The sequence below is a fragment of the Misgurnus anguillicaudatus genome, chromosome 9 (genome assembly GCF_027580225.2).
Source record: "Misgurnus anguillicaudatus chromosome 9, ASM2758022v2, whole genome shotgun sequence".
Lineage (NCBI taxonomy): Eukaryota > Metazoa > Chordata > Actinopteri > Cypriniformes > Cobitidae > Misgurnus > Misgurnus anguillicaudatus.
Genome location: NC_073345.2, coordinates 17,374,333 through 17,400,230, shown reverse-complemented (window position 1 = coordinate 17,400,230; position 25,898 = coordinate 17,374,333). Strand labels below are relative to the sequence as shown.

The following is a 25,898-nucleotide window of genomic DNA, read 5'->3' as shown; positions in this document are numbered from 1 at the left end:
AGTGATAGAGAGAGCTTTGTGTCTTGTTAAAGACAGCCACTATCTTGTATATCCGGAGATCAGCGTCCTTTTCAGGATGGCTTTTCGTCCATGTAAATGTCCCCTCCCTCTGAAGCGGACTCGGACGTCCTTCCTCTCTATGGTCGGGTTGCGGCGCCGGAGTTTGACCCGGAGATGGCGGCCATGCTCACTCGAGCGGCTGAGGCGGTAGGGCTGGAGTGGGTTAACCCCCCTCCTCCCGAAACGTCCCGTCTGGATGATTGGTACTTCGGAGCTGCCCGGGCCTCTCAGCCCACACCTCCCATGCCATTATTCCCTGAGGTGCACGAAGAGCTGACTAGAACTTGGTGATCGCCGTTCTCAAGCATTTACGACCGTGTCAGCCTTCCACTCTCACCTTCTCAGAGCTCCGAGCTGCCACTGATCTGGCTCTTCGGGCAACCAAGGTCAAAGCGCAGGCAGTTGGTCGTGCGATGTCCACCATGGTGGTCCAAGAACGCCACCTCTGGCTGTGTCTGGCTGACCTGAAGGACGCAGACAATAATAAGTTCCTGGATGCTCCAGTGTCCGTGGAGTCCTTCGCCCAGCAGTTCTCCGCGGCACAAAAGCAGACTGAGAGCGTGCACACACCAGCTCACCCTCCTCTTCCTCTATCGCCAGCGGGTGTTTTTCAGAGTCTGGACACTTTGTCTCGGAGGCCAAACGACCATCTCACCCCTCACAGTCTCAGGTCCATGTCACACCACACACTGTAGATGTGTGTGCTGTCATGGCCCACACACTGGCAGTTTCACCTGTTCCGCCCGGCTGCCCCACCGCGGGGACATCGGTAGTGCCGTTAATTCCACTCGCGTGGTCCAGCTGAAACAATTTCAGAAGCTCCTGGGGCATATGGCTGCAGTTGCGGTGGGGACTCCGCTGGGGTTGCTCCATATGACACCGCTTCACGATCGAGTCCCAAGGAGAGCGTGGCACACCAGCATACACCGTGTAACCATTACACCTGCGTGTCGTCTCACTTTCACTCCGTGGTCAGATCCAGCATTTCTGAGGGCAGGTGTGCCCCCGAGACAGGTCTCCTGGCATGCTGTAGTACACACAGATGCCTCCAACACGGGGTGGGGGGCCAAGTACGATAGGCTTGCAGTCTCAGGGGTGTGGACAGCACCCCAACTGCCCTGGCATATCAATTGCCGCGAGCTGTGGGCGTTATATCTAGCACTCGTTCATCTCGGATCAGAGCTGCGAAGAAAGGATGTATTTGTTTGCACCGACAACATTGTGACCGTTGTGTATATCGATCGCCAAGGTGGTTTGTGCTCTTGTCACCTGTCGCATCTCGTCCGTCTTCTCCTCTTTTGGAGTCAGAAGAATCTGAGGTCTCTTCGTGCCATTCACATCCTGGGCTCGCTCAACGCAGCGGCAGACGCACTTTTACAAGCAGCCCGCCCTGGTGAATGCAGACTCCACCCCCAGACGGTTCAGCTGATTTGGAAGCATTTCGGCGTTTTGGCCTGTTCTATTCACTAACCGAGGGCAACCTCAGCGTGGATGCTCTGGCACACAGCTGGCCACGGGGTGTGCGCAAATACGCATTCCCCCCAGTGAGCCTTATCACACAGACCCTGTGCAAAGTCAGGGAGGACGGAGAGAAACTTTTACTGGTTGCTCCTTATTGGCCCATAAGGAACTGGTTTCCTAAACTCATGCTCCACGCGACAGCCCCTCCCTGGCAGATTCCCCTGAGGAAGGACCTTCTTTCTCAAAGAGGGGGCACGTTATGGCACCCACGCCCTGACCTGTGGAATCTCCACGTTTGGTCCCTTGACACGCAGAGGTTTTAAGTGATTTACCGCAAGCGGTATCTAACACTATTGCTGCTGCAGGAGCGCCGTCTACGAGACACACTTACATGCTCAACTGGAACCTGTTTGTCAATTGGTGTTCCTCTAAACGAGAGAACCCCCGAGAATGCCCCGTCAGTGTCGTGCTTTCGTATCTTCAGTATCGGTTGGATGGTAGGCTGTCACCCTCCACCATTAAAGTTGATATTGCTGCGATTTCCGCTCATCATACCCCGATAAACGGTAGATCAGTGGGTCAGCACGACCTGGTTATTAGGTTTTTAAGAGGAGCCTGAAGGCTGAATCCTTCGCGCCCTCCCGTTATTCCTCCCTGGGACCTGTCCATGGTCCTGAAAGCCCTGCAGGCTGCCCCTTTTGAGCCGCTGCAGTCTGTGAGTCTGAAGTTTCTCACAGTGAAAACTCTGACCATGCTCGCACTGGCTTCGGTTAAGAGGGTAGGGGACCTCCATGCATTTTCAGTCGACGAGTCGTGCCTTCAGTTTGGACCTGCTGTAACATTGAGACCCAGGCCAGGCTATGTGCCCAAAGTTCCCACCACTCCTTTCAGAGATCAGGTGATGAGCTTGCAAGTGCTGCCACCGGAGGAGGCAGACCCAGCCATGGTTTTGTTATGTCCCGTACACGCGTTGCGGTTGTATGTCGACAGAACTCAAAGTTTCAGGACCTCAGATCCTATTACGGTGGGCAGCAGAGAGGAAAAGCTGTCACCAAGCAGAGGATGTCTCATTGGATTGTAGACACTATTGCCCTTGCATATAAACTGCAGGGCAACCCATGTCCATTTAATTTGAGAGTGCACTCCATCAGAAGTGTTGCCTCATCTTGGGCACTTGCTCGTGGTTCCTCACTGACACACATCTGCAGAGCTGCTGGTTGGGCGACACCTATACGTTCATTAGATTTTACAGTGTTCGTATCGAGCCGGTCTCCTCTTGTGTTCTCTCCTCATCTGGGGGAGCACTAGCTCGCGTGTCGGCTTGCAGCCTCCTACTGACGCTACACCGTAGTACCAGTATGGAAGGCCATCCGGTCAAAAATGTGTAAAGGTTTGATTTGACCCTCCTCCGCTGCCTTGGCAGTTGATGTTGCGGAGCATCGGCTGCCAGCCTCTCACTAGCTGCATTCTCGCGAACCTACGTGTTAGTGTTCCTATTCCACTCAGGTAGGTTGCTTCCCAGTTGCTGTCACTATTGTGGTAATGGAACAGGTAGTGACCGGCCTTCTGCCTTAAAACCTAATTCTCCGTCTCCTTAGTGGATTTGGATGGCTTTATGCAGACACCGGAAGGGTCAGCTCCAGTGGCGCTTTGGTAGGGATTCCTACTTCGTCGGTCACAGCGTGACGTCTCCGTTCCCTTCCTTCAGGGAACAAGGGTTACATACGTAACCGAGACGATCATTCATGTGTGTATTTATTATGATTTAACATTGCTTGATTTTTGATAACTCTGGACTGAGGACATGTTCAACATTCAGTAGTCTCATGTCAATTTGTTGTGTTTTTTTCAGTGGGATGCTTGTATTGAAGATGCAAAAAAAGCAAAAGGAATCACTGCGACAAATGCAAAGGATATTGTTTCACACAATTTTTTATGCAGTGGTGGTATTGAACCAACCACAGATGATGTTGCCTGCAAAGGTATGTGTGATGTTTGCTTTAAGGCGTGTTATTTTTCTAGTTTTGCTATTATAAAATATTATTATTAAACCTTACTCATAGCTTTTGTTTTAGAATTCATATTTAAGTTTTGTCAGGCATATACAAAGATTTTGTGTGTGCATGTCATTTTGTGACAGGTGATTCTGGAGGTGCCACATTTGTTCCTGGTGCACGATTAGTACAGGTGAGATTTTGAATAATTTCTCCACTTCAGTCTTATGTTTGTTAACTTCCCTTTTCAAGCAGATGTGCATGTTGTTCTGAGAGATGTTTGTTTTTAATATAAGAAATTTCTTTGATAGGTCGGTATTGTAAGCTGGGGAGTGAAGGATATGTGTGCACGCAGCCCTAAACCTAAATCTGAGAAAGATTCCAGAGATTACCATACAAATCTGTTCAGTCCAGAAATACGTTCATTCCTTAAAGAATATCTGGGAAATGAAAGAATAGGAACCCCTCTTACATTCTTGTAAACATTTATTTAACAATAGCTTATTTGCATAAACTTTGTGCATGTGCAGTGGTGTTTAAAGAATAGCCCAAATAAAAGTGAAAAAGTGCAGAAATGTTATAAATAGATTTTAATTCCTTTATTTCGGATGTATGGAAAACATGATATTTAAAGGCGGAGTCCACAATGTTTGAAAAACGCGTTGGAAAAGGAGACGGGCCGACTACCAAAACACACTTATAGCCAATCAAATCAAATCAAATGCCGGGTTGCGTATGTGTGGGGCGGGTCTATCAACAGAAGGTCCAGATTCTATTGGGGTAGGGGCGTGTTTGTTTAGGTGATTTCAAATATCAACATTGGCTTTCAAACATCATGGACTCCGCCTTTAATGCCAAATCAAAGCATTAACAAAATCAAGTCTGTCTTCTTCTTTTAAAGGGAAACAACATGAATATTAAGCTGTTCAAAAAATAGCAGTGTAAACATTTTTCTCTTTAGATACTTATAAACTGAAGAATTTTTTAAAGATTTATCTTTACTTTAAACTATTGAATTAGTAATATTTAGTTGCATATCCCTTGTGGTTGAAAACTGCTGCACATCTGTGTCAAATTGAGTCAACCAACTTCTGGCAAGTTGATTTAGTCCAGGATCCACAGTTCCTGTCAATTTTTAGGTTTTGCATCAGAAACTGCATTTTAATGTCACCCAAGTTTTTAATGGGGTAGAGATCAGAGGATGGCCACTTCATAACCCCAATCCTTTTGCCTGGAACCAAGATTTTGCCCTCTTGCTTGTGTGTTTGGAGTTGTTGTCTTGTTAAAACACCCATTTTAGGGGCATTTTCTCTTCTGTAAAAAGGCAACATAATCTATTTAACTTCTACATCTGTAACTAAATAATCTCCAAAATATTACTACTAATAATAACAGTGGGTTATCAGGTTGCACTGCTTTTTTTGAACACCACTGTACCGCAGTTAAAATAATTTTTTGTGTGTCTTTGAGCTTTGTGAGAATTATGCAATTAAAGTCTTGTGGCATAATAAAGGACAATAAAAATGCATACATCTGTTTATCTTTATTCTGACTTTTTCAGGTTTTATTTAATCATTATCAATTATTCCTAATTCTTATTTACATGTTTAATTTAATAAACATAACATTTAATGCAGCCATTATTTGTAAAAAATATTTTTGAATATATATCAGGTGAAAAGATAAATGACCAGAAACAGAATTGTGGTCAAAATGTTGGATTAAAGTGCAACTATGGTCCGATTTGTGATTTTACATTTCCTTTGGTGTGTAAGTGTGTATCAGTACATGTTAACGATATGCAAAAGGTACAAACCCTAAAGTAATAGATGACGCAAGTTATCGTCTCCAACATAAATCTCTTTTCTTGGACTACAACAAACACACAGATTATAGGCAACAGTTTACTTCCTGGGATTGATGATGTAGACAAGACCGACATTAAATTGCTTGGGCGTGTTTGACCCCCAAGGCCTGGTTCGTTTGACTAGTGTGATCACTCTGTACCGCACCCGGGCACGGTTTGGTTAATCGCCCCCTGGGCAGGTTGCAGAGGTGGGCTTGAGCACGGTTCACTTGGAAAGTGGAGACGACAGTTCCCTAAGTTTGTTGCATTTACAGGTAGATTCATTACATTATCTCAGTTGTCAGCTGTAGTAATTTGGTAGTTTTTGTATTTTGGTCGGTAATAAGTTCTGTCTCCTAAAATGGCTAACAACTTAGCAAGCAAACAGGTACAGGTGTTCGTCTGTAGGATGTCTGTTTTACATACATTCCAAATCAAAGACTTCTTCAATATGTTATATATCTATATATCTATATGACATCTTTTAAGAAACGTCTCACAATCAAAACAATCAAAAAACAACATCTTGCAGATGTAAATGCAGACATCAAATAGACATCTCCGAGATGTATGTGTGGTATCAGTAACAACAAAATATTCACATTCTTAGAATTACAATGCTTTTCTTATCAAAGTAAAATACCCAATCATAAATATCACCAAATTTGTGATTGTTGGCACACTTTGTAGACAAAAAAATATACAAAAAAACAATCCGTCTGTAGGATGTCTGTTTTACATACATTCCAAATCAAAGACTTCTTCAATATGTTATATCTATATATCTATATATTTTAGGAAACGTCTCAGAGACGTTTTGCAGATGAGCAAACAATCAAAAAACAACATCTTGCAGATGTAAATGCAGACATCAAATAGACATCGAGATGTATGTGTGCTATCAATAACAACAAAATATTCTCATTCTTAGAATTACAATGCTTGTCTTATCAAAGAAAAATACCCAATCATTAATATTACCAAATTTGTGATTGTTGGCACACTTTGTAGACAACAAATATATACAAAAAACCAATCCCTTCACAAAAAAGAAGACAGAGTGGAAAGGGAGGCTGCTAAAGGCAGTTCAACATTGCAAACATGGATTCAAAGCTCCAGCAAGTCAGCAGGTAAATCATATAAAATATTTAGCAGTTGTTTGTCACACTTTAATTCTTGTTATTAAGTATATTATAATCACTTGTCTTAGTTGCTACTAGTAACCTATAATCATATTTTATTAAAACCACATTACAGTTTCTCTCAGTTGCTAAAACACATTTCTTGAAACTATGCATCATATTCTCAAAACCTTAAACACAATTGCATAACATCTCACCAAATACTTCAAACATCACATTTTCAGGTCAAAACTCAAAACCATTCATTCTTACTGAAAAACCAGACTTTTCCCTCAAACAACACACACAAGCTTTCAAAAACACACACACTACAACATAGTCTTACACACTGGCGCAATAAATTCAAAATAAAAAATCAAAAACTGGTAAGTTGCTTGTGGTTCTCCCGCTCAAAAATCTTTTCACATGACCAAAAAAGACACAATCAATGTATGCATTAGCACATTTTTATTCATTCATGTGCTATACACAGCACAACTGTAAAACTTTTTTTTTACAGTTTTTTACAATCACTTTGCTACTATTTTCAGAACCTTGATGTCATTTTTCACAACTCTAGATACAAAACTCAAAACGGTAATCACTTGTAACACAGGCTGTCTAGTGTTCAAAACATTGCATTGTGCATTCACATCTTTAAAGACATCTTGCACTTGCACAATCATTGTTTCAAAACACAAATTTACTGTGAAATACCATGGAAACATAACTATAGATCACCCACACACAAGCAACTGATAGTTTCACTAAGTCATTGTTTGTACAATCATTAAATATTGTAAAACAAAATTGGTGATACAGATTTCATTATGGTACATGTAGAGCAAATACATATCTGTAAAAGTACTGCAGTAGTAGAGAGAATACGACAGACACATTGGAATCATTGAACAAAGTTTGTAATGTATTGATGAAAACACTACAGTACAATCACAACATAGGTCACATCATTTCACAATCTGCACTCAATCATCAGTAACAAGTTGGCAGAATTGGACAAGCAATTACAAGGGCCTGCATCTATACAGTACAGTGATAATTGGTTCATGCTCAATGCTTATTGGTTACAATGAACCTCATTATCTTGAAACTTTCATGATTTTCAGTAAACATGGAAGATTCTTTGTCTGTTTCCATACAACTATTACGAATAATGCAACAGTTACTTATCATTTTGGGCAGTTGTATTGATTGATAGTTAGATCATTGTAAGAAAATGAATAGACACTTATTTGAAATGTGATGTGTGAATTGCCTTTTGAAACAGTAGTACTTTGATGTTAAGTTGTGTCATATTGAACATGTGATTTTGATTGAATGAACAAATGATCCAAGTTTTATGTGTATTGTATCCAAGCAATTGAGAAAAGAGTTAAGAGTTTTGAAAAATGTGCATTTTGATCTTTGGTTGTGAGTTTTGTCTAGAGTTGTGAAAAATGACATCAATGTTCTGAAAATAGTAGCAAAGTGATTGTAAAAAACTGTATTACAGTTTTTCTGAATTGCTAAAACACTAAACCCCAATCTCTGAACCAAATTCATAGTGGCCTAAACCCATTTGTCAAATCATGCACTCTTTTTGCAAAACACTAAACACAAACTTTTCACTAAAACACACATTTCACACTGCAATGAACGTGTTTTATAAATGCTAAACACAGGCAGGCAAAAGTTGAACACAACTACAACACCATTATCATTGAGTAAACACAACAACTCAAAATTCTACACACTTTTATCTAATGGTATTTTTTACCAATTGTGTGGATTGGAAACAGTCTGAGAGGCAGATGAAGAGTATGAGGAAGAAAAGGACACCAGAGACGATGCAATTGGAAAAATTTGCAGTTAGATTGCTGACTTTTTACAAAATACAAGTGCTGCTTACAGTAATATTGAAAACTTACTATTACTTGCAGTACTTACAGTAAAGTATTCACTATATTTACTGAACTGAACTTGTGATTACAGTAATATAGATTTTTAACAGTATTTGTCAAGTGTGTTGTTATGTACAATAAACATGTATTTTTCTGTAAGCAGATGTCCTGGATGTTGTGTTTTCCATTTTTTAAGGTAGTGTCTAATGGATGCTTGTAGTGTTTTATATTATAGACTTATGTGTGTATGATTTGAAAGCTTGGTTTGATTTTGAATACAAGTGAAATGGTTTTGAAGGAATTGTTTGATTTTGCTAGAAGAGTCAGGGGTTCTGTAAATTTAGTTTAAAATTGGGATTTGTGTTTATGGTTTTGAGAAAATGAGTGATGGTTTAAAAAAATGTGTTTTAGCAATTCAGAAAAACTGTATTCCTCCTCAACATTGTTCTGGGTCAGGCCAGAGAATCTCATCCACATCACAGGATATATTGGTCCTAGCCAAACAGCGAGGGTAAAATCCTCTTGCATGATCCACCCCTGGCATTCATCTACTGATATGTAGATCTGTATGCAAGGAAATTTTAGGCATTTCTTTATTCCAGTAGCATAGTCCAACAGTGTATGCACTCTAAAATTACTGTACAGAACAGTCTTACTGTAAGTACATCTATCTGTTTTCCTCCCTGAAGGCTCTGAAGATGGAGGCAACAGTAAAGTGACTCAAATGAGACTTTACTCGTTGCTCAGCCTCCCTCATAGTCATACAATGGACAAGGAGATGGTCAGCAAGAGTGGCTCGAATTTCATCTGAGACTGCTTGTCACCTTACCCTTCGTCTCCCTCCTCCCATTTCACCACGTCCTCTTCCTCTCCCTCCTCCTTCACCAAATCCTCTCTCTCATCCTTCACCACATCCTCCTCCTCTCCAACCTCCTTCACCAAGTCCTCTTTCTCACCCTTCACCACGTCCTCCTCCTCTCCCTCCTCCTTCACCATGTCCTCTTTCTCCTCCTTCACCACGTCCTCCTCCTCTCCCTCCTCCTTCACCATGTCCTCTTCCTCCTCCTTCACCTCGTCCTCTCCCTCCTCCTTCACCAAGTCCTCTCTCTCATCCTTCACCACATCCTCCTCCTCTCCAACCTCCTTCACCACATCCTCTCTCTCATCCTTCACCACATCCTCCTCCTCTCCAACCTCCTTCACCAAGTCCTCTTTCTCACCCTTCACCACGTCCTCCTCCTCTCCCTCCTCCTTCACCATGTCCTCTTCCTCCTCCTTCACCACGTCCTTCTCCTCTCCCTCCTCCTTCACCATGTCCTCTTCCTCCTCCTTCACCTCGTCCTCTCCCTCCTCCTTCACCAAGTCCTCTTTCTCATCCTTCACCACGTCCTCCTCCTCTTCCTCCTCCTTCACCTCGTCCTCCTCCTCTTCCTCCTCCTTCACCAAGTCCTCTTCCTCATCCTTCACCACGTCCTTCTCCTCTCCCTCCTCCTTCACCATGTCCTCTTCCTCCTCCTTTACCACATCCTTCTCCTCTCCCTCCTCCTTCACCATGTCCTCTTCCTCCTCCTTCACCATGTCCTCCTCCACTTCCTCCTACTTCACCATGTCCTCTTCCTCCTCCTTCACCACGTCCTTCTCCTCTCCCTCCTCCTTCACCATGTCCTCTTCCTCCTCCTTCACCACGTCCTCTCCCTCCTCCTTCACCAAGTCCTCTTCCTCATCCTTCACCACGTCCTCCTCCTCTTCCTCCTCCTTCACCACGTCCTCCTCCTCTCCCTCCTCCTTCACCATGTCCTCTTCCTCCTCCTTCACCACATCCTTCTCCTCTTCCTCCTCCTTCACCATGTCCTCTTCCTCCTCCTTCACCTCGTCCTCTCCCTCCTCCTTCACCAAGTCCTCTTCCTCATCCTTCACCACGTCCTCCTCCTCTTCCTCCTCCTTCACCTCGTCCTCCTCCTCTCCCTCCTCCTTCACCAAGTCCTCTTCCTCATCCTTCACCACGTCCTTCTCCTCTCCCTCCTCCTTCACCATGTCCTCTTCCTCCTCCTTTACCACATCCTTCTCCTCTCCCTTCTCCTTCACCATGTCCTCTTCCTCCTCCTTCACCATGTCCTCCTCTACTTCCTCCTACTTCACCATGTCCTCTTCCTCCTCCTTCACCACGTCCTTCTCCTCTCCCTCCTCCTTCACCATGTCCTCTTCCTCCTCCTTCACCATGTCCTCCTCCTCTCCCTCCTCCTTCACCATGTCCTCTTCCTCCTCCTTCACCACATCCTTCTCCTCTCCCTCCTCCTTCACCATGTCCTCTTCCTCCTCCTTCACCATGTCCTCCTCTACTTCCTCCTACTTCACCATGTCCTCTTCCTCCTCCTTCACCACGTCCTTCTCCTCTCCCTCCTCCTTCACCATGTCCTCTTCCTCCTCCTTCACCATGTCCTCCTCCACTTCCTCCTACTTCACCATGTCCTCTTCCTCCTCCTTCACCACGTCCTTCTCCTCTCCCTCCTCCTTCACCATGTCCTCTTCCTCCTCCTTCACCACGTCCTCTCCCTCCTCCTTCACCAAGTCCTCTTCCTCATCCTTCACCACGTCCTCCTCCTCTTCCTCCTCCTTCACCAAGTCCTCTTCCTCATCCTTCACCACGTCCTCCTCCTCTTCCTCCTCCTTCACCACGTCCTTCTCCTCTTCCTCCTCCTTCACCATGTCCTCTTCCTCCTCCTTCACCTCGTCCTCTCCCTCCTCCTTCACCAAGTCCTCTTCCTCATCCTTCACCACGTCCTCCTCCTCTTCCTCCTCCTTCACCTCGTCCTCCTCCTCTCCCTCCTCCTTCACCAAGTCCTCTTCCTCATCCTTCACCACATCCTTCTCCTCTCCCTCCTCCTTCACCATGTCCTCTTCCTCCTCCTTTACCACATCCTTCTCCTCTCCCTTCTCCTTCACCATGTCCTCTTCCTCCTCCTTCACCACGTCCTTCTCCTCTCCCTCCTCCTTCACCATGTCCTCTTCCTCCTCCTTCACCATGTCCTCCTCCTCTCCCTCCTCCTTCACCATGTCCTCTTCCTCCTCCTTCACCACATCCTTCTCCTCTCCCTCCTCCTTCACCATGTCCTCTTCCTCCTCCTTCACCACGTCCTCCTCCTCTCCCCCCTCCTTCACCATGTCCTCTTCCTCCTCCTTCACCTCGTCCTCTCCCTCCTCCTTCACCAAGTCCTCTCTCTCATCCTTCACCACATCCTCCTCCTCTCCAACCTCCTTCACCAAGTCCTCTTTCTCACCCTTCACCACATCCTTCTCCTCTCCCTCCTCCTTCACCATGTCCTCTTCCTCCTCCTTCACCACGTCCTTCTCCTCTCCCTCCTCCTTCACCATGTCCTCTTCCTCCTCCTTCACCATGTCCTCCTCCTCTCCCTCCTCCTTCACCATGTCCTCTTCCTCCTCCTTCACCACGTCCTCCTCCTCTCCCTCCTCCTTCACCATGTCCTCTTCCTCCTCCTTCACCACGTCCTCCTCCTCTCCCTCCTCCTTCACCATGTCCTCTTTCTGCTCCTTCACCACGTCCTCCTCCTCTCCCTCCTCCTTCACCATGTCCTCTTCCTCCTCCTTCACCACGTCCTCCTCCTCTCCCTCCTCCTTCACCATGTCCTCTTCCTCCTCCTTCACCTTGTCCTCTCCCTCCTCCTTCACCTTGTCCTCTCCCTCCTCCTTCACCAAGTCCTCTTCCTCATCCTTCACCACGTCCTCCTCCTCTTCCTCCTCCTTCACCTCGTCCTCCTCCTCTCCCTCCTCCTTCACCAAGTCCTCTTCCTCATCCTTCACCACGTCCTTCTCCTCTCCCTCCTCCTTCACCATGTCCTCTTCCTCCTCCTTTACCACATCCTTCTCCTCTCCCTCCTCCTTCACCATGTCCTCTTCCTCCTCCTTCACCATGTCCTCCTCCACTTCCTCCTACTTCACCATGTCCTCTTCCTCCTCCTTCACCACATCCTTCTCCTTTCCCCCCTCCTTCACCACGTCCTCCTCCTTCACCACGTCCTTCTCCTCTCCCTCCTCCTTCACTATGTCCTCTTCCTCCTCTTTCACCACGTCCTCCTCCTCTCCCTCCTCCTTCACCAAGTCCTCTTCCTCATCCTTCACCACGTCCTTCTCCTCTCCCTCCTCCTTCACCAAGTCCTCTCCCTCCTCCTTCACCAAGTCCTCCTCCTCTCCCTCCTCCTTCACCATGTCCTCTTCCTCCTCCTTCACCACGTCCTCCTCCTCTCCCTCCTCCTTCACCAAGTCCTCTCCCTCCTCCTTCACCAAGTCCTCCTCCTCTCCCTCCTCCTTCACCATGTCCTCTTCCTCCTCCTTCACCATGTCCTCCTCCTCTCCCTCCTCCTTCACCATGTCCTCCTCCTCTTCCTCCTTCTTCACCATGTCCTCTTCCTCATCCTTCACCATGTCCTCCTTCTTTCTCTCCTTCTCTGCCTTTTCCTCTTACTCTTCTTCCTCCTCCTTCTCCTCAACCTATTCCTTCATTTCTCTGTGGATCCATTGTTCCAAAGCTCAGTGAACTGATTCGGGCTATTGAAGAATCTGATTGATGTGTGTTCATTTTTGACTATTAGTGTTTCCAGCTTGGTAATTGTTTGCTAATTGAGCCTAAGCTGTGCTGACTTGAGTGAACAGTATTGAATGATATGACCAAATGGTGTAAGCACAGAGAAATGTAGGGATTTGTGTGTAGAGTTTTGAAGTAAAAGTTCACCCTCCAAATCTGACTTTTGTGTTAAAGCAGGGGAGTAGTGTTTATAGGTCAGCAAAATGATTGTGCTTCTTGAAAAATGACGTTATGGTTTTGAAATTTTAGTTCCAAAGTCTGGTTATAGTGTTTTAGCAATCGAGAAAAACTGTAACAATATATCTACAGCTATAGTGTCAGGTCAAAATGGACCTGTGCAGGCTGGCAGGCTATGTCAAAGGCCTAGAGTCCAGCCTCACGCCGATGTCGCCGAGCCGCTCAAAATGAATGCTGTGGTGAGTTAAGCAACATTAGGAGTAAATTAACCACAATGACAGGAGATGACTTTTGATCTTTACTTCTGCTTCCTCTCTTGCTCAGGTTCAAGGGCTGGGTCCATCCTTCAAGCTCACTCTGAACATTCAGAACATAGCCGTGGCACTTCCAGTCATGAACATAGTTATAAGCTTTCTGTATGATGAATGTTTGTACAGCATGTGGACAGCCTTCTTCAAGGTGACCTTCTTTAGGAAGTTTTATTAGTGATTTAAACAACATCAAATGTTTCATGGTAAATTGTTGTGTGTCTTTAGATTCCTCTACTGGTTCCAGGGCTGAATTACCCTATAGACACTTTATATAGAATATATAGAATAGAATAGAATATATATAGAATAGCATACTATTGCTGTAGTAGGTATACTGAATATGCACACAATGTGTAGACACTGTGTGTGTGTATATAGTCTATAAGGATAACATGCTGTACAACTAAACTGTTGCAGGGTTTTTTATGGTTTTGTGATTATTATTTGTGGTGGTGATTCTAATGAGATAAATATATAAATAAAATACTGATGAGGACTACGAAAACACACCAGAAGAAAGCAGACAGTGTAAAATAGAAGTTTTAAAACCTTTTAATAAAAGCATTTCATAATTCAAGCCGGTTTTGACTGTGATTTTATGGTTGATCATTTTAAATAATCTATAAACAAAAGTATTGTCAAAAAACAAAGTTTGACTTTGATGATGGTTATTGCTTAGGTTAGATGTTTTCTCTGTTACATGCTAAATATGTACAGTCACTTCCTTTCACTGGTGTATAAATATGTCAGTGAACGTCCTCTGTTGTTTCGTTTACTGGGGGGACAGAAAAGAGCATCATGGAGTATGAAGCACTTCATCTATTCATACTTGCATATTTATGTGGTCTTATAACCGGTAGGTCTTCTTGCACTGCTTTATAATCCAAAACATCAAGTTATCTCTTCAAACAGCAGAAAGTCTTGTAACTGGAATTGAATTAAATCACAGTTATTCATCAAACTACTACTATACTGTTTTATTTTACAACATTTCATTTTTTTTTACATTTCGTGTAACATATAAGTCATGTGCTATATTTTTTAATGTATACTCAGGGTGCGATTTGTGAAAAAAACAGAGGGGGGGATGTTTTCATAGGCGTCGATCTCGGCGACGGTGGGTACCCACCATATTTCGTCATGAGTCATTTTGTACCCACCACTAGTTTTAACTTTTTTGACTGTTTTCAGTGGTTATGAAGAGCAATATGAGAAATTTGGTAATCATTGGCCGACCTAACAAAATTCCATTATAATATTATTATTTTTAATATATATTTCTAATTACAATATTTCTAATATTCAGAAATGCGCCCTCCGCTCACGACCTCTGATCGGAACAAACCCGAACCTCACTGTCTGCTTAACTTGCGCAGAAACATAAAAATATAACCAGCTTTTCAAAATGGTTTTAAAACTAAACATTTATACTATTTTAGCACAAATTATGAGCTTATTGAAGATTTTTTATAATTCTTGACATAATGCGTCTCTGTCCACAACACATTTCAAAACATTTTAATTCATAAAAATAAATCATGAGAACATGAACTCATCACTGCATTTGCAGGAATTGTAAAATCTTTTTTCTTATCAACTCATGAAGCAGCCTAACGCAATATTTTTACTCTAATAGCTTATATTTCCCCACACATATGAAGCGCGACCACGCACAACGAAAAAACACGCAAGAACCAAATCCCGAACGGCAAAACCACACGGCACAACGCAGTGCCAACTCAAACACAAACACGAACAATGCATCGATCGCAAAGCCAAACCACCACAGCAGAAACAGCCCCAATGCTGCCTTCAAAGCAATAACACCAACTTTACACCGCGATGCTGAGCAACAGCGAAACGACAGAAAAGTCAGATGCATTATGTGTTAGTCACTTAGCCTCATTTGCGCAAACTGGACACGCCCGCGCCTCGGTAAACGCCTCATCGGCATGTATCATGTGTAACTTCGGCCATTCTCAGTGGTGTGACTGGGAGACCAACTCTGCTTGTCATCATAAACAGATAATCAGATTGTTATGTTTATTCCCGCTTTATTAATATGCGGCTGAATATGCTGCATTTCATCGTTTCGACACACAGCTCCATAACCATCTCGCAAGTGTTGATAGGCTATTACTCATGAGGTGTAACCGGGTCTGTAACCAATCAGATAGCGCCGCGGGCGGGACATTGAGCAAGTCTGCAGAGTAGTGAATACAGAGAGGCTGCGCGGCAGCTATATCAGAGCCAGCCAAAGTAGCGCATTTTAAAACAAAATTGACTTTAATCAAACAATCCGTGATAAGTTTTGTGATCTGTCTCGCCACTAGTGTAGTAGCACTGATCACTTTCAGGGGGGGATAAATTTATCCCCACCGGGGATAAAAATAATTAAGCAGAGGCAGGGATACATTGACCAGAAAGGGGGAAATCCCACGCATCCCCCCCAGCAAATCGCACCCTGTGTATACTTGTAATTAAATGTATAATTTTTATATTTCCTACAGGTTCTCCGACTTCCACCTTGTGCTCTAATGAGAATCTGGACATTAGTATGGGGAGATTTTCTCTCTCAAATAGTTTTTCTGAAGGTAGCGTTCTAAGATATACTTGTCCAGAAGGCTATTACCCATCTGTTAAGAGCCGGCAGTGTAAAAATGGAAGATGGGACCCAAAACCCATAAAGAAATCACAGTGCAAAAGTAAGCAATAGAGTATGACATCTGTATCCCTCTATAATCCATTCTTAATCATTAAAAACTAACAAAAACATCATTCGAGTTATATATTCTGCATTTGTGTCTATATGTATCTTAGTGGTCACATGCCCCGATCCTCGTGGTTTTGAAAACGGCGATGTCTATCCTTTAAAGCAGAGGTATTTTGTGAACAGCACAACAACCTACTCGTGTCATTTTGGCTACACATTCAGTGGCTCAGTGGCCCGAATCTGCCAACCTAATGGGAAGTGGAGTGGTGGCACACCAATCTGTGGAAGAAACTGTAAGTAACAAGTAATGCAATTTTGGGGTGGGTTATGGGTAGCACTGTTGCCTTTCTGTCTGGGCTTTGCATGTTCTCCCTGTGTATAGGTTTACTTCCTTACAGTCCAAAAACAAGCAGTCTAGGTGGATTGGCGATGCCAAATTTTCCGACTTGTGTGCGAAGTTTCTGGTGTATGGATCAACCAGTTCTCGCCATGAATATAGCCCTGGATACTGGATTAGTGCTAATGAATAAATAATGTAATTTAGACGAGAATCCTAACTATATCCTAAATTATAAGAAAACATGAATGAATAAAATGTTAAACTTGAAATATTTTTTACAAGCATAAACAGTCTTTTATGTGAATTGCCTGGGATTTGGATTTAAAAAAAACTAGATAGTGAGAGCTGTGAATGACAATATTTACTTTGCTTGACAAAATCATGTCAATAATGAGTTGTGTCATATGTGTTTCTCACAGCGGATCACTGTCCTGATCCTGGTGTTCCCCCTGGCACTACAAGGTCAGGCAATATGTTTAATATTGATGACAAAGTCACATACAAGTGTGATCGTGAACTGACATTGATTGGTTCCCGTGAGCGAGTCTGTCAGGAAAGTGGCCTGTGGTCAGGGACAGAACCGGAATGTTACGGTAAACCTTCTTACTTCACAGAAACTGTACATACATGTGACCTTTGTACCGCATTGACTGTAAATGTTCCTAAAAATGAACATGGGCTGTCTGTGCTGGGACTCTAATGCTGTTGTTATTGTTTTGTAAATACAGCTGATTTCACATATGACACCCCAGAGGAAGCATCCGAGAGTTTCAGCTCTTCTCTAAAGACAAATCTACAGGTTTCTCAACAGTATGAAGAAATAGGTGTGTACTGTTATCTTCCTCTGCAAGTTTGTTTTGACATATTGAGAGATTTTGTCACCGCACATTGCATGAAACCTATTCTTCATTTCTTCAGTTCTGTGAGTAAAAGCAATAACAGTGAATAAAAGGTGTTTTTTTTAGGCAGAAAGCTTGATGTCTACATTGCCTTTGATGTATCTAATATCATAGATGAAAACGAGTTTGAAAAGGCGAAAGGTGTCATTAGTAAACTCATAGAAAAGGTAATTTCCTGCATTTCTATTCTTTACCACATATCCCATCGTAAATAAATCACAGTTGTGCTAATATTTTAGTATAACAGCACTCATGTGACATTGCATAATTGTGTACTACTATATTCTTGTTATTATAGTAATGTGCAACTGAACAAAATTAAAATTAATTTGACTTCATCCTTTACCCACAGATCAGTTACTATGAGGTCTCCCCAAATTATGAGATCTTGATTTTTGCCACAGATGTTACCAGGATTGTCTCTATGCAAGAATTTAAGAGTGGTCAAAAACATAACCTCTTACAAATTCTTAATAAACTAAGAGATTTTAAATATAGCAGTAAGTGTTTTGGTTGGATAAGCACTTAATTTAGTTTCTCATCGGAGAGTGAATCTGTATGTATCGTCATTTAATCTGCCTGTGTTTTTGTACATTACAGGTAAATGGAAGCGAACAGGGACTAATATCGCCAAAGCTTACTTTAACATTTATAAGAGTATGCTAATTGAGAAGGAAATTGATAAAAAGAGCTTTCTTAAGACTCAACATATTGTCATCTTGTTCTCTGATGGTACTGAATATATTTTAACTATATTTATACTTTTTTCAATGTAGACTTGTTTTCCAAGTGGTTAGCAGTGTATCTGTTTAAGGGCCTTTGATGTGAAATGGAATCATAAAAAATTGTGCCGCAGATCATTTAATAATGTTAATTTATGTATATAATATTTAATGTATTTTACACCTTATTTCACACTGTAGGTCAAGCCAACATGGGTGGAAATCCCAAACCTAACGTGGTCAAAATAAAAAATCTTGTGATACAAAAGGATCCTTTACGTGAGGAAAAACTTGGTAAGGATGAATCTGAATTTTTTTGTTTTTACAGGAACCTTTAGTCTGTTGTTATATCACTATTACCATCTAAGCTACTTTAGCAGAAAACAATTTTTTGTAAAAATAAGATGACTATTCTGTTGATTCTGTATTTTTACCATTCTCATACAGCAGCACAGTAACTGAGAAAATTTTATTCATATATTACTGATTTTTAAGATTTTTATAGTATTATATTGTCCAAAATTCCTCATTACTCATACTCATTTTCTTTTCAGACCTTTATGTGTTTGGAATGGGTGATGATGTAAATGCTGAGGATATAAATCATTTAAAGACTGACAGAGAAAATGAAAAGTTTTTTTTCAAACTTCGAGGTCTGCAAGATTTAAAGGAGACGTTTGACACCATGATTGGTACTGTATTATGTTATCATGTTTCTCAATTTATCTTGTTCTGTTAATATATATAAAAGTTTGTGATTACTAGACTGAAATGTTTTTCATGATCTTAAAGCCTTTAATCCGAAAGCATATGTCTAAAAACTATTTATAAGCAAGAAACATCTCATGAATGCACTGGGACGCATCCTCATTGATGTATCCTGGGATCATTGGATGTTTCGGGTTTCACAACATCATACACCCTCGCCCAGTCGATCCAGCCGGGGTTGATCAGGCCCCGACTTGTGTCCCAGTAGCAGTCCACAGATCAGCCCTCTTAATCCAAAGCCACCTTGTGGCCTTCTCTGCAGCTTTACTTGCGAATGGCCCTCTTCTTCTCCTCCCCTGTAATGCCCAAACGGGTGAGGACTTTGCAAAAAGACAAACCGCCAAAGCCTCTACAGCCAACTTCTATGGGCTCAAAGCCTCTCTCCCTGCACTCCGCAACCAGATCCTGGTACTTGGTATGTTTCCTCTCATTTGCTTTCTCCATCCGCTCTTCCCAGGGCAAGGTAAGTTCCAGCATGATCAGCTGTTTTGAAACCTCTGAGGTAACTATCATGTCTGGGCGGAGATGTGTTGTTACGATATGCTGAGGGACCCTCAGTTGTTTTCCCAGATCGATCTTGTGAGCATGCCACGGGTTTCTCTCCAGTTTTAATGAAGGGGACAGCCTTCTTTAGAGCATGGTGGTTCTTGCTGGTGCAAATGGCTAAGGCTAAACTCTTAGCAATTATCTTAAGCACCTGGTCATGTCGCCAATGATGACGCCCATTCGCCAGAGCCTTTGGGCAGCTGCAGGGGAGATGTTCTAAAGAGCCTCTTCCTTGAGCAAAGGATGCAGGATGGTGTCTCACTCTTCCCCCAAACATGAAGGTTCGCTGGGCTTGGCAGTGCATCATATACAGCCTGTACCAGGAAACGGACCCGATGGAAATTTGCCTGCAGGATGTTTGCCCAGGTAATCCTGCGCTGCACTCTCCCACCTAGTCCACGCTCCCTGCTGCCAGAGGCTTGATGCCCTGCTAACCCGTTCTTCCTCCACGCCTGCTCTGACCTCTTCCTGGAGTAGCTGGTGTCTTTCCTTGCCACAGACCTGACTGACAATAGGCCCCAAAGACTGAAAGTACCCCAAGCCTGCTCTGCCTGTCGCCACAGTGCCGACTAGTGCCTTCTGTCTCAGGCAAGACTCTGCCAGCTCCACTGCTTTCCCAGCCTTCCATTTCCTTCCTGTTCTCACCTCGATGCCCGCTGATGACACCTTGCTGTCCCTGGAGTCACTGTACTGTAGGGCTTCTCTGGTGCGTACCACCATGAATTCTTATGTGAGGCCACTAAAGGGTAGCTGCAAGGTGTTACTTGTCCCATACAGTGCAGAGCTGGCAAGACTGCGTGGGAGGCCCAGCAACTTCTGAAGAAAGCCATTGATCTTCCTTTCTAGGGACTCAACTGTTGTCATTGGGACTGCATAGACCAGCAGGAGCCAAAGGATGCGGGGCAAGATGAAATGTTGGTAGATCCAGGCTTTAAATCTACTAGGCAGCCCAGACTTGTCAACCTTGGTGAGCCAAGCTTCCACTTCTTTATTGGACTTCTGGATGGCGGCAGAGTCTTTCAAGCTGGAGTCAAATAGCTTTCCCAAGCTCTTGACAGGTTGCTCTTTGATGGTTGGGATGACAGTTGCTAAGATGGAAAAACGAAACTTGTCAATCACTTTTCCCTTCTTCAACACCATGGACCTTGACTTGGAGGGCTTAAAACTCATCCTTGCCCAGGTGATCAATCTCTCAAATCCTTGTAGGATCCACCTGCTCCCTGGAACTGATGTAGTTGTGATGGTAAGATCATCCATTTATGCTCTAATAGGGGGCTGTCGTGTGCCTGACTTTGTTAAGGGCCCTCTACATTCCACTTCGGCTGACTTAACTATCATATTCATGGCCAGAGCAAAAAGAATAACAGAGATGGTGCAGCCTGTTATTATTACTTTCCCAATGTGATGCCAGTCTGATGTTTCTGTCCCAGAGGTGACGCGTATCCTGAAGTTATTGTAATAGTCCAGGATCAAGACCTTTGTCTTGCTGGGAACATGATGGCAGTGTAGAGCAAGCTCGACCAGCTTGTGCGGTATGGACCCATAGGCATTGGCCAGGTCCAACCACAAAACAACTAGGTCGCCTAGAAAAAAAAATATATTATTTTGGACTAAATAATAAGGAAAAAGCAGCCATAAGATTCCATATAATATGGGAAGTTCTTCATTAGTGTTTAAAAAGCATTTCAAGGTGAAACTTTAAAGGCGGAGTCCATGATGTTTGAAAAACGCTTTGGAAAAGGAGACGGGCCGACTACCAAAACACACTTATAGCCAATCAGCAGTAAGGAGCGTGTCTACTAACCGACATCCTTGCCGGGTTGCGTATGTGTGGGGGGGTCTATCAACAGAAGGTCCAGATTCTACTGGGGTAGGGGCGTGTTTGTTTAGGTGATTTCAAATATCAACATTGGCTTTCAAACATCGTGGACTCCGCCTTTAAGACACCGCTTAATAAATCTCAAAGAGAACATTTTTGAAAATTCTAGGCAAAGGGTGAATTCATTGAAGATGCTAAAATGTATATTAACGCTGGTGTTATTTTATCATTTGACAAGTTTACTATTATTCTAAAATAATAATGTGAGTAAATATTGAGTAAGTGACCCTATGAACTTTAAATTGGTAATGTATATGAATTAATCTTACCATCTTTCTTTAACAGATGAGGGTACCAGTGTACAAATGTGTGGACTTTACAAAGATTACAGTGATGGCTCAGATTCCCATAAGCATCGTCAATACCCCTGGTTGGCAAAGATTTTAGTGATTGTGGGCATCTCTTTGTCTTTTTAAGCAGAACAAATTAAGTACTTTCAATCATTTGTTATTGTTCACATTAATTTGACTGTGGAGGTTTTTTACTTGTTTTTGCAGCGTAGTGATGGAAAGATGTCAAATTGCATGGGGTCTTTAGTCACATCGACCTTCATCTTGACAGCGGCTCACTGCTTCAATTTTAATGATACACATGATAAGATAACTGTTGACATGGAATCAAAGTCTAAAGGTAATTTCATGTCTTCACGTGTATAATAAAGAATTTATTTCTTCCCCAGCTGATTTATAAAGAAAAATTGAAGTGGCTACACCTCTGTGGTTTTCCGTTTCCACCCTTAGGAATCCAAGTTAAAGAGTACATACCTCATCCTCGCTATAATCTCACAGCAAAGCGTCACAAGGGTATTCCAGAATATTATGAATTTGACATAGCCCTTCTTCAACTGGAAGAGCCTGTAATCATCAGTCCTGATATTCGGTAAGGACACAGCTGATCAAAGTGATTTTACTCTTATAAGAAAGTGCATATTATCGAAATAACCTGTCTGTGCAGACCAATCTGCATCCCCTGCACCAAGGAAACCAGTGCAGCTCTAAAACTTTCAGACAGAGAGGGAACGTGCAAAAAACATGGTGAGCTTAAAACAAGCAAAATAAAATATTTTATCGCAAGGTTTCTGCATGTGGTGTGCAAACTTACGAGCTCACTATATGCAACGACTAATATACAATTTACATTTCATTGACGTTGTTACAGAGGAGATGCTGTTGAGTGCAGAAACCGTGAATGCTGCTTTCATGTCAAGTATCGGAGTCAAGATTGAACAGAAGGACATCACAATCAAACAGGGAAATTTGGTAATTATGTGTAATTTTGAACTTTACATTTTTACTGTGTATATGATCGTCTTGGTTATGTATGTAACCCTCGTTCCCTGAAGGAAGGGAACGGAGACGTCACGTCGTGACCGACGAATTGGGAACCTCGCTTAGAGAGACCAATCTGCTTCGTTTACTACTAAAACGGCAATGAATTTGGCATTGAGGTATTTGCATAATGCAGGCGCCACCCGGCCAGGTGCGTATATAAGCCGCACGTGCAAATAGGGAAATTAGCTTAATTTTGCTGAGAAAGCTGGGAAAAGTGTCCGGCCGTAAACAGCAAGGAGCAGTACCTGTGGCAACGGGACGTGACATCTCCGTTCCCTTCCTTTAGGGAACGAGGGTTACATACGTAACCGAGACAGTCGGTCAATACAACGCCACGTCATAACCGACGAATTGGGAATCCCTACCAAAACGCCGCTGGAGCTGACCTCTTCCAGTGTCTGCATAAAGCCCTCCGGTTCACTTAAGGAGATGGAGAATAGGATTTAAGGCAGAAGGCCGGCACTAGATGTTCGTGGGCTAGTAGGATTAACCCCACGGAAAAATACTCACAAAGGAACCCCGTGTAGGGACGCAATGTGGATGCCCGAGCCAAACACATAGGTTCACGAGGATGCAGCTAGTGAGAGGCTGACAGTCGATGCTCCGCAACATCAGCTGCCAGGGCAGCGGAGGAGGGTCAAATCAAACTATTACGCATTTTTGACCTGAAGGCCTTCCATACGTTATTGTGTAGCGTCAGTCGGGGGCTGCAAGCCGACATGCGAGCCAGTGCTCAATGATCTCCCAGGTGAGGAGAGAACACGAGAAGAGACCGGCTCGACACGAACACTATAAAATCTAATGAACGTATTAGGTGTCGCCCAACCAGCAGCTCTACAAATGTCTGTCAGCGAGGAACCACGAGCGAGTGCCCAAGATGAGGCAACACTTCTAGTAGAGTGAGCTCTCAATTCAAATGGACAAGGAATGCCCTGCAGTTTATAAGCAAGGGCGATGGTGTCTACAATCCAATGAGACATCCTCTGCTTAGTGAAAGCTTTCCCTCTCTGCTGACCACCGTAACAGACAAAGAGCTAGTCTGAGGTCCTGAGGTTTTACGTGCGATCCACGTAGAGGCGGAGCGCGCATACGGGACATAATAAAGCCATGGTTGGGTCTGCCTCCTCTGAGGGCAGCGCTTGCAAGCTCACAACCTGATCTCTGAAAGGAGTGGTGGGAACTTTGGGCACGTAGCTTGGTCTGGGTCTGTTACACTCGAGAGCATAGGACCAAACTGAAGGCACGAATCGTCGATGGGGAATGCATGAAGGTCCCCTACCTTTTTAACGGAGGCCAATGCAAGCAGGGTCAGAGTTTTCAATGTGAGAAACTCACAGACTGCAAAGGATCAAAAGGAGTGTCCTGCAGGGCTTTCAGCACCATGGACAGGTCCCAAGGAGGGATAGAGGGAGGGCGCGAAGGGTTCAGCTCTCCGTATCACTCTTTTAGGAAATCACTCTTTAGATGCTCAGTTGATGATGCGCACAGGGATCAGCAACGCACTCACTAAACTTCAAAACAAAAAAGCTGTAGAGTAGTGGAAAACTGCGAGCGTCCGCTGAGGTACTGCCTGTCCAACCAACTTCAGCAATCATTTCCCCTAAGAGCAGAAAGTAGCTTCTCAGTAGCAGATACTGACGGCTTTCGAAGCGAAATGAAGCTAATTTCCCTATTTGCACGTGCGGCTTATATACGCACCTGGCGGGGCGGCGCCTGCATTATGCAAATACCTCAATGCCAAGTTTATTGGCGTTTTAGTAGTAAACGAAGCAGACTGATCCCTCCAAGCGAGCCCCCAACTCGTCGGTCACGACGCGACGTCGTAGTGACCGACTGAAAGGGAACAATCATGTGTGCATTTATTATGATTGAAAATGCCTTAGGAAATTTTCAACATTTAGTATTCTCATGTCAATTTGTTGTATTTTCAGTGGAATGATTGTATTGAAGATGCAAAAAAAGCAAAAGGAATTACTGCGACAAATGCAAAGGATATTGTATCACACAATTTTTTGTGCAGTGGTGGTATCGAACCAATCACAGATGATGTTGCCTGTAAAGGTATGTGTGATATTTGCAATAGGGTGTGTTGTATTTGCCAATATCTAGTTTAGCTATTACAAAAGATTATTATTAAACCTCACTCATAGCGTTTGTTTTAAAATTCATATTTACGTTTTGTCAGGCTTATACAAAGATTTAGTTTGTGCATGTCATTTTGTGACAGGTGATTCTGGAGGTGCCACATTTGTTCCTGGTGCTCGAATAGTACAGGTGAGATTTTGAATAATTTCTCCACTTCAGTCTTATGTTTGTTAACTTCCCTTTACAAGCAAATGTGCATGTTGTTCTGAGAGATGATTGTTTTTAATATAAGAAATATCTTTGATAGGTCGGTATTGTAAGCTGGGGAGTGAAGGATATGTGTACACGCAGCCCTAAACCTAAATCTGAGAAAGATTCCAGAGATTACCATACAAATCTGTTCAGTCCAGAAATACGTTCATTCCTTAAAAAATATCTGGGAAATGAAAGAATAGGAACTCCTCTAACATTCTTATGAACATTTATTTAGCAATAGCTTATTTGCATCCTCAGAAACTTTATGCATGTATAGTGTTTAAAAAATAGCACTAATAAAAGTGAAAAAGTGCAGAAATGTTATAAATAGATTTTAATTCCTTTATTTCGGATGTATGGAAAACATGATATTTAATGCCAAATCAAAGCATTAACAAAATGTATCAAGTGTGTCTTCTACTTTTAAAGGGAAACAAAGAAAATGAATATTAAGCTGTTAAAAAAACAGCAGAGTAAACATTTTTCTCTTTAGATACTTATAAACTGAATACATTTCTTAAGATTTAACTTCACTTTAAACTATTAAATTAGTAATATTTAGTTGCATATCCCTTGTTGTTGTTAAAGGAATAGTCTACTTATTTTCAATATTAAAATATGTTATTACCTTAACTAAGAATTGTTGATACATCCCTTTATCATCTGTGTGCGTGCACGTAAGCGCTGGAGCGCGCTGCGACGCTTCGATAGCATTTAGCTTAGCCCCATTCATTCAATGGTACCATTTAGAAATAAAGTTAGAAGTGACCAAACGTTTTTCCTATTTAAGACGAGTAGTTATACGATCAAGTTTGGTGGTACAAAATAAAACGTAGCGCTTTTCTAAGCGGATTTAAAGAGGAGCTACATTTTATGGCGTAATAGCACT

General features: G+C 42.9%; 2 protein-coding genes across 3 annotated transcripts in view; both read left to right on the top strand.

Moving 5' to 3' along the window:
* Nucleotides 1-25,898, top strand: part of LOC129423420 (complement factor B) — a 105,074-nt gene that overhangs the window by 11,184 nt on the left and 67,992 nt on the right. The window contains exons 16-18 of one of the 2 annotated variants that reach the window (XM_055179683.2): nucleotides 3,374-3,503; nucleotides 3,662-3,708; nucleotides 3,827-5,055. The exons of the other annotated variant lie outside the window; for it this stretch is intronic. Coding sequence (XP_055035658.2) covers nucleotides 3,374-3,503; nucleotides 3,662-3,708; nucleotides 3,827-3,997 — 348 coding nt within the window. The 3' untranslated portion in view covers nucleotides 3,998-5,055. Of the gene's footprint in view, nucleotides 1-3,373; nucleotides 3,504-3,661; nucleotides 3,709-3,826; nucleotides 5,056-25,898 lie in introns of those variants that run through there. 2 annotated transcript variants of the gene reach the window in all.
* LOC129423419 (complement factor B-like) lies at nucleotides 14,177-25,589 on the top strand. The gene is made up of 18 exons (XM_073871208.1): nucleotides 14,177-14,327; nucleotides 15,982-16,176; nucleotides 16,292-16,477; nucleotides 16,944-17,117; nucleotides 17,253-17,352; nucleotides 17,494-17,590; nucleotides 17,776-17,923; nucleotides 18,024-18,155; nucleotides 18,347-18,439; nucleotides 18,700-18,837; nucleotides 21,624-21,730; nucleotides 21,836-21,968; nucleotides 22,079-22,217; nucleotides 22,293-22,372; nucleotides 22,497-22,597; nucleotides 24,601-24,730; nucleotides 24,897-24,943; nucleotides 25,062-25,589. Exons 1-18 carry the CDS (start codon nucleotides 14,270-14,272, stop codon nucleotides 25,230-25,232), a joined length of 2,229 nt encoding a protein of 742 aa, XP_073727309.1. The 5' UTR covers nucleotides 14,177-14,269; the 3' UTR covers nucleotides 25,233-25,589.

Excerpts from the sequence above, each read along its gene's own strand:
- LOC129423419 (XM_073871208.1), top strand. The coding sequence starts at position 14,270 with ATGGAGTATGAAGCACTTCATCTATTCATACTTGCATATTTATGTGGT. Across the intron at positions 16,177-16,291 it reads AAAGAAATCACAGTGCAAAA|TGGTCACATGCCCCGATCCT; the intron begins GTAAGCAATAGA and ends TATGTATCTTAG. Across the intron at positions 17,118-17,252 it reads GACAGAACCGGAATGTTACG|CTGATTTCACATATGACACC; the intron begins GTAAACCTTCTT and ends TTGTAAATACAG.